The sequence below is a fragment of the Cajanus cajan genome, chromosome 11 (genome assembly GCF_000230855.2).
Source record: "Cajanus cajan strain Asha chromosome 11, NIPB_CcT2T_4, whole genome shotgun sequence".
NCBI classification, from domain to species: domain Eukaryota; kingdom Viridiplantae; phylum Streptophyta; class Magnoliopsida; order Fabales; family Fabaceae; genus Cajanus; species Cajanus cajan.
Window position 1 is genome coordinate 9,369,969 of NC_138527.1, and position 8,930 is coordinate 9,378,898.

An 8,930-nucleotide genomic window follows, 5' to 3' on the forward strand; every position below is an offset into this window, starting at 1 on the left:
GAATTGCATTAGGGGTGTGTAAACCCTTATTTTTGTTGGATTTATCTGTTGTGTATGTGATATGGAATTGTGTATGTAATATGGAATTGAGATATGAGATGAGATGTTGTGTGGATATGATTATGATTGTGATTGTGGTACCTCACACTAATGACCAGGGATGAGATGAACCTTGAGTAGTGATGCTTCAAGGACGAGCGTGCCCCTGGCATAGTGTGGGATGAGTGAGGCAATTAACACGCATCACTTATGTCAAATATGGTAGCCCTGTCATAGGGATAATTGCAAGACTTGTGTGGATTGGAATGTGACTATGGTTCCTCACACTAATGAACAGGGATGAGACGAACCTTGGGTAAGTGATGCTACGAGGATGAGCGTGCCCCTGGCATGGTGTGGGATGAATGAGGCAATTAACTCGTATCACTTGTGTCAGATGTGGCGTGGCCTTGGCATAGTGTTAATTGTAAGATTTGTGTGGATTGTGATGGATTGATGTAATTGAGATGTGAAGATGATGAATGATTGATAAATTATGATATATATAAATTCTTTTGAATATTTCATTCAGTAAGGAGTTATGATGGATTATGTTGTGTTTTTTTTTCTTGTGTGCTTTCCATATATTTTAATTATTTTAGTTATTTATGAAGGTTTTATGTGAACCTTTTTTACCATTGTTGAATATTTTATTCTTTAGTTAATTACAAGATTTATTTATATGTGTTGGGGTAGTAAGGGTGTCACAATAGGAACTCACGAACAATTCAAGAGCCACAAGATTAGTTCAATACACAAAATTAAAAATAAATAGCATCAATTAAAGCAATGAAGAATCATATAGAAGACAAAGGAACTCATACAAATTGAGTTTCCCCCTCGTACAATGCATTCAACAGAAAAGAGATTGGGGTCCAATCTCACTACCTCGCAATTATCCCATGTCCAAAGGGAGATTACGCACTCCCCTTTACCTCGATGAACGGTTGATGAAGGACATTGATCTCTGGGGTGTTCTCGTATGAGGTATGGATCTCCTTCCTATGAGCATATGCATAATATGAAAAATGAAAAGCGTAAATAAAATAACTCTCATAACCTACTTTTTACAAACTTAACTCACACTTAACTCTTCAGTAAAAATACTTGAACCATAGTTCTCATTTCCTTTCCATCAAATATTAACACTTATAAATAAATAATATATCAAATAAACATATTTCTCCCAACCCAAATAATTATAACAAAAAATAGGGCTGTTCAAAAAAACCAAAAAAACCACATTGAATTTAAAACCAAACCAAACTATTTAAAAAAACCCGGAACCAATTATAATAAATTGAACCGGTTTTAATTTTTAAAGTGAAACTAAAAAATTGAACTTATTTTTTTAAAAAGCTTTGGTTCACTAAAATCGGAAAGCGGAACAGCCCTCTCACTCACTCTATCTCGCATATGCACAACAAATAAACCACATTTCATTGCTCAGCCACGCTTTTGATAGATGGCCAGTGGAGGTAGTGGGTTTGATGCGGATTTCGAACGGAATTAACTATTTCACCTAGTAATTGAATGTGTTATTGTCGGCACGTGTATGCTATTGTATGGATGTGTGATTGTTGTAAGGTGTTTTGCGGTGCAGGGAGAGTGAACTTGATCGGGGAGCACATTGATTATGAAGGTTATTCGGTGTTGCCTATGGCTATTCGGCAAGACACAATCATGGCCATTCGGAGAAACGAGTCTGAAAAGGTTCTTAAGATCGCTAACGTGAATGGTGGAAAATATTCTGTTTGCACTTATCATGCTGATCCTCTCCAGGTGGATCCTCGAATCCTTTTGGTCAAGCACTGTATAATAATGTGAAGCTTAAAACAGCTTTAAGAAGAGGATTATTGTTACTATTATTATTTATTCGTATAACAAATTTTACGATCAAGAGAAAGAGAGAAAAATATAAAATATTGGTGTGTAAATTGATGTATTAATAACACATATCTTCTAAGAATGTTTGTTTGCTATTCATTTTTTGTCAATAAAATTGTTCTGTTTTGTTGATATTCATTGGCTGTGTTTTTCATGCAGGAAATCGACTTGAAGAATCACAAATGGGGCCATTATTTTATTTGTGGGTGAGTTTATTTCATATTTCTCTTGTCGTTTCCTCGTTTTATTCTGAGGTATAATGGCTAGCTCAGTTAGATGTATGTGCTTTGTGTTTGTTCTCCTTAATGAACCTTGCTTAACGCTGCCAAGATGATGCAGAGTATTGGTCATTCGAACTATTAGTCCTGGTCCTAGACTAGTGCGCATTCTGGTTACTTTATAAAAAAGAGTGCTTGCAATTTTATTTTAGTGATATATTTACAATCTGTACTGTAAAATTTGAAACGATATGCTATGTATGAATGAAGGAGCGTTGAATAATATAATAGATACAGTGGTTTTGTTTTTTGGATGAAAAAGAAAGAGTGTAGAATTGTTGTTTAATTCAGTATTAATTGATAATGCAATCTGTAGTTTACCTCCAAGTGAATGTTGATCATTATCTCTGGTTTTCTATTAGAGATTACAATTTGTCTGTTGATGGCTTTAAATTAAAAGGAAAAAGGGCATCTTTTTTACAGGTTCTGGACTATCAAGCTCTGCAGCGTTTGTTTGTTCATCCACAATTGCTATTATGGCTGCTTTTGATGTGAACTTCCCAAAGGTATGCCTTTCGGGCTGGAATTCATGTGTGTGTAATAGTTTGTGGTTTATTTCTTCAAACCGGTTCAAAAACTGGTTTTATTATGAAACTGGTTTTAAACCGATTATAAACTTGTTTATTAAAGTAATTCAGTTTTAAATTGGTTTATTAAAGTGGTTTACATAATTTATAAACCAGTTTATTTTATTAAAATGGTGTAATGCAGTTTGGTGCGGTTTTTTTAAAAAACCAAACTATGCACACCCCTAACAAAAAATAATAATTAATAATTAACAAATATATAATACATAAAATAAATATATTTCTCCTCGTACCATTATAATTAAAATAAAATATACCAATATTCTTAGCAAAAACGAGTTTTTCTCTAAATACTTATTATTACAAAATATCATACACATTTCTCTAATAAATAGTATGCAAAACAATATTTTCAATTATTTATTATTTAATTAAAATGCTCATAATTATTAAAAGCCTATAAAATATCTCATTAAATCCTTTAATTAATCAAAATATACTATTAATAGTTTTAGAAAACTTGGGTGTTATAGTTTCAACCGAGAATGTAAAACATTTGAATTGTAGTGGAATGATTTAATTATGCCCAGGGTTCAAATGCAAATGAAGCCAAGAAGAGTGGGGTATACTTGAAGGAAGAAGGGTCAAGCTCATTTTGAGCTTTCGGTTACTTTGAGTAGTCCATTTTCTCTTTGGAAATATTTGTTTGTATATATTTTCTTTTATTTTTGGATCAAATTGTTTCTAAATTTAATTCCTTGTGATTTTCCCTCTAGGAGGGTATTTAGTATTTCAAAAGGGGTTCAACTATTGTTTCAGAGATGTGCCTATTGGGCGTGTTTGGGCCATGAGAGAGTGGATAATTTTCTTCAAGTAGTGGACCTCCACTCCCTCGTAGGATTGTCTCTCTCATAAGTTCACACAAGCCAACCAAGTCACATGTTCCACACACTAGTCACGCTTTTTGCATGTTTGCTTCTACACCTCATTTTCTACTAATACACCATTCAAAAAGTGCAAATGGTCAATCTAAATATAACATAACAACACAACGAATAAAAATACTAAATATTTAAAAGGGAAATTTCTCCTTAACTTCTTTCATCATTGAAATTCTCCTTATGGTAAGAACATCATTCTTGCTTATCTTTCCCTTGAGAGTGGCACGCCTCACCCTCCCAATCTTCTTGATGTTTGATTTTTGGTTTCATGGAAGAAACTTGAAGGAGGTTGGAGTTGCTATGGAGAAATCCCCTACGATTCACCCTGTAAATTCAACCGTTAAGTGCCTAGACTCGGTGATTGTATTTTTCTAATAGGAACTAGACATTAATTTTTTTGTTATTTGTTTAATCTTATTTATTTAATTCATTTATCCGACTTCATGCATTTTTATGTTGAGGAAAATTCTTTTATTTATTCTCAAATCTCTCTATCTAGGAGAAGACTTCAAAGGAAACTCTAAAGCTGAAATATAATCCTAAAGAATGTCAAGAGTGCAAAAGCAAAAATTCTTCAGCATTCAAAAAGTGTAAAAGATCAATCTAAATATAACACAACAAGACAATGAATAAGAAATTGTAAAGGCCGGATCTTTATAGTCACCTATATACTAACACATGTTTATATATATCATGAGGATAACAACATAAAAATAGAGATGGTTTACCACACATGGGATAATAAGAAAGAAGAAATGGAATGTGACAAAAATAGTTGTACAATTTAAAAACTCACCAAATATGTACAAAATTTAAAAATATAGAGAGACAACCCATAAATAAAAAATGAAATGGAAAGATGATACACTTTGGGGGAATAATAAATGTTTTTTTTATATAATTATTATAGATCAAAACTTGTAATCAATTCTAATTTAAAAATCATATGCACACTAATTTTAATTTGAAAATAAAATAATATATAAATGACAATTTTCTAAACTTCTTTTCTAAACATTCAAATTTCATCATTAAAATATATCCTAATATGAAAAATGTTTATATTGTAGTTCTAATGTGAAAATTTTTAAACATATCTAAAATTATTTATAATTGGTTTCAATGATTTTATTCCCATCTCATAAGTATTTTGTGTTTGCTCTTAATTATTTCATTTTGCAATATCTAAAGCATTTGTTAGTATTTGTTTTATTTAATGTATGAAACAAATTGATCGAAAAAGAAAATTACAATGCCAAATAATTAGAATTGATGATAAATTAAATATGACTTTTAGGTTGATTATTATACATGTCAATCAACATACCACTTATGATTCTAATGCGGGTTGGGTCACGGTGTAAAAACTAATATTTACATCATCAACATAGAAAATTTCTTTGAGAGAAACGTGTTGTAAGAGAGAACAACGAATTTAATTAAAATTTAATAAGGCAATAATTAAAAGTTTTTATGCTTGTGTGTTCAATCACATATTACTATATGTGTATGTATGATGAGTTTTTTTAATGTTATTGTAACAACTATCCTAAAATTCATATTTCATATATGATTTGATTTTAGGCAGCAAGTTTAATTTGTCAACATAATAATTAAGCAGTGTCAAAAAATAGTAATAATTAAGCAAGCTAGTAACAAAAATTAAAACCCTTAAATTAGTTGACTCTTTAAGTGACTATTTTTTTAAGGAAGGTAACTCATCGGGCTTATCCTAAAGTATTCCAGAACATATATATGAGAAAAACTGTTATTGAAAAAATCAACTATTAGCCAACAATTTTTGCCAATAAAGTCTCACGTGACATATGTCAAACTGAAATTTGACTTTTGATAATGAAAAAGGTTTCGTGTAAAAGACAAAATTGATATGGGAATACTGTGGCAAACAAAAATACAGGTAGATTAAAGAACAAAATGATTGAATTTCTAAAAAACTAATGGCTAGATACATGATCCTTAAAAGTATTGAAGACAAGCAAAAACAGCTAATAACTTGCGTAAAAGAAGTAATTAGGTCGACTAATATTGGCAAGTAGCAAGAATATAAAATTTGCATAAATCTTGAAGACTTAGTGTGGTTTTCCATAGTTTCTTTTCAATCACTTTTCATAATGTATGTGAAAATAACTCTATGTTATGCTACTCTTTTATTATTTTCCTTATCTTCAGCAGAATATGTGAAACTCATAGTGAATGGGGTCACATCCATTGCTACGACAGATAATAATTTTGTTTGTGCAACTTTGGACTGGTGGCCTGCTAATAAGTGCAACTACAACGATTGTCCCTGGGGACAAACGGGCATTCTGAATTTGGTATTTACCATTAGGCACCAATGCACCATGTATATTTTCATCGTACATAATTTCAATAGAAAAAGAATATAACTAGTTTCCCATGTGTTTGTTGTTGCAACTTTTGCAGGACTTGAGTAACAAAGTTCTATCAAATGCAATCAAGGGTAGGTTTTATTTTTCTCAGGTCTAATCGTATGATCATTTTAAAAAGAAAAAAAACTTACAAGAAAAAGTATTGTTGGCCCTTCTAGGTTGTTTGCTTTTGTATCAATCATTTTTGGTCATCCTCGTTCTTTAGTTCAGTGGAGGCAAGATGTGACATTTTAATTGTCAAATGTCTATAGCATATATCATATGATCATGTGTAGACAATATTAGTCTATGAATTTCACATTACCTATCATTCCAAAATTTTGCAGCATTTAATCCCCTGAGGATCAGATTAGGAGGTTCAGTGGAAGATCAGATTGTTTACCAATTTGGGAAGCAAAAGAAATGCCCTCATTTCAAGAAGAGAGAAGGTGGTCTTTTTGGTTTCAGCACAGCATGCCTTCCCAAAATGAGATGGGATGAAGTACATGAGTTTTTTAACAAAACTGGGTACTTGTTTAGTTTTTACCATTATTTTTTCAGCACGAGGTACTATGATATATGTTAGTAGCGTGCTACATTCAATTCTGACATGCATTTTTTTTGTTTTCTTTATTTGCGTATTTTGCAGAGTGAAATTAATTTTTGGGTTGAATGCTCTCACTGGAAAGAAAAATTCCATACAAGACAAGTTGAACTGGGTTGGAAACTGGAATCCAAAAAATGCCATAAGTCTCATGAAGTACACAATATCAAAAGGATACAAAATAGATTCATATGAATTGGGTAGCTAAATTAAATCTTCAATTAATTTTGATTCAACCTTCGATATTTGAATTACATGCATATATATCTCTACGTATGTTATTTTTTTTATTTTCTCCGATTGATCCCATGTGCATTATGATTTATGATGCTTAATAGGAAATGAGCTATGTGCTAAGGGGATAGGAGCCAGAGTAGACAGTGTTCAATATGCTAAAGACATCACTATGCTCAGACGTATAGTTAATCTACTATACCCAGATGCTTCTAGAAGGCCTAAAGTGTTAGGCCCCGGTGGTTTCTATGGTAAGGAATGGTTTCAAAGCTTCTTACTAAATGTTGGGCCTGGCGTGGTTGATGGAGTGACCCACTACAATTACAACCTTGGTGCCGGTATGTATGTGTGTGTGAGTGTATGTAGATATATTTATATTGTTTTTTCTTTTTTGTCAATAGCAATAGCATGCACTTTACTACTTAGCTCTTAGTGATTGTTTTGCTTCTAACAATATTTATTCCAAATAAATTAAGGTGTTGACAAGGATGTTATCAACAAGATTCAAGACCCATATTTCTTGAGTCAAGTTGCTGAAACTTTCAAAAATGTTGCTCAAGCAGTCAAGGAATTCACACCGTGGGCAGCACCATGGGTTGGGGAAGCTGGTGGAGCCTATAACAGTGGTAGCAAAGATGTGTCTCACACTTTTGTTAATGGGTTTTGGTCGGTCTAATATGCCAACGAATTGAGTTCTTTTTTGTTTCTTTTTCAAAATTCCGCAACTATATATGTTAAGATCTCTTAACTTAATATAAATAGGTACTTGGACCAGTTGGGCATGACATCAACCTTAAACCACAAGGTTTATTGTAGACAAACTCTAGTTGGAGAAAACTATGGTTTGCTAAACACAACAAGCTTCATTCCTAACCCGGATTATTATGGGTAAGTCGTGTTTCATTTGTGTGGGAGAGGCACTCGCTACTAATGAATGTCTAATTCATTTAAAACTTACCCTAGCATGCACAACCAACATTCTTTATCTATTATATTTCTAAGTTAATATTCTACAAAAATTTATCAAACAACCTAAGTGATCAAGACTTAATTATGGATTAACATGTCATTCTAATCAAAACGTATTTTGATCAATTAGAGCGCTTTTATGGCATCGACTTATGGGAAGCAAAGTGCTTTCGGTTTCCCACGAAGGATCACCATTTTTGCGTGCATACGCTCATTGCTCAAAGAAAGGGGTAAGCTCATTTATCTCAAAATGTCTTTTTTTTCTTTTTTTTCTCCCCTTATTTTGTCTTCACAAAAAAAAAAACTATTCATATAGAGGTTAACAACACCATTCTATAGAAAAATAATTAGCATATCATAAAGTGTTACAATTATTTGGGAAAAAGTAATTATATAGATTAAATCAAACAAGTTTCTATAACGTCTAAAGACAATGTGTGCCATTTGTTCTTAATCTTATTTCTCTTTCTAATTAATCACTACTAGTTGCTTTCCTTACTCTCAGCCTGGAATCACTGTGCTACTCATAAACATGTCCAATTCCACTACTTTCAATGTATCCCTCGTTGATGACATGAATTTGGATCCCGTCTTGGAGACGATACCAGGAAAAGTACCAACGACTACTAGGGAAGAATACCATCTGACACCCAAAGATGGAAACATTCGAAGTGATGTGGTATTATTGAATGGAACTCCACTACAATTGACAAATTCACTAGACATACCAGAAATGAAACCACGGTTGGTTGATGCTTCTTCTCCAATCAAAGCAGACCCTGACTCAATTGTATTTGTCTATACCAAGAGCTTCAATGCACCAACATGTTGATAGCAAGTACAAACTCTTAATTAGAAACTTACAATACAAGAATTTATACATATCTATAGTTTCATTGTTCCAACACATACACATGATATCAATCTGCAATATGACAATAAAATATTAAAATGTTAGTGTGGGAAACTATTTCTAATTCTAATTACTAGAACATTAATAAAATTTTAATGAAAAATTCGTAGTTGATTTATTAGAATGATTACACATTTATATTTGTATA

The 8,930-nt window shown here is 32.1% G+C and overlaps 1 protein-coding gene across 1 annotated transcript; it reads left to right on the forward strand.

Annotated features, from left to right (window-relative positions):
* Window positions 1–1,504: 1,504 nt before the first annotated feature.
* On the forward strand, window positions 1,505–8,701 carry LOC145953346 (heparanase-like protein 2). The gene is made up of 12 exons (XM_083067284.1): window positions 1,505–1,517; window positions 1,643–1,852; window positions 2,628–2,710; window positions 3,948–3,999; window positions 5,863–6,008; window positions 6,118–6,154; window positions 6,410–6,590; window positions 6,712–6,866; window positions 7,005–7,238; window positions 7,377–7,566; window positions 7,663–7,788; window positions 8,356–8,701. The coding sequence occupies exons 1-12, from the start codon at window positions 1,505–1,507 to the stop codon at window positions 8,699–8,701; spliced, it is 1,773 nt and encodes a 590-aa protein (XP_082923410.1).
* Window positions 8,702–8,930: the final 229 nt, after the last annotated feature.

Excerpts from the sequence above, each read along its gene's own strand:
- LOC145953346 (XM_083067284.1), top strand. Across the intron at positions 6,009-6,117 it reads AAACGGGCATTCTGAATTTG|GACTTGAGTAACAAAGTTCT; the intron begins GTATTTACCATT and ends CAACTTTTGCAG. Across the intron at positions 6,591-6,711 it reads GAGTTTTTTAACAAAACTGG|AGTGAAATTAATTTTTGGGT; the intron begins GTACTTGTTTAG and ends CGTATTTTGCAG.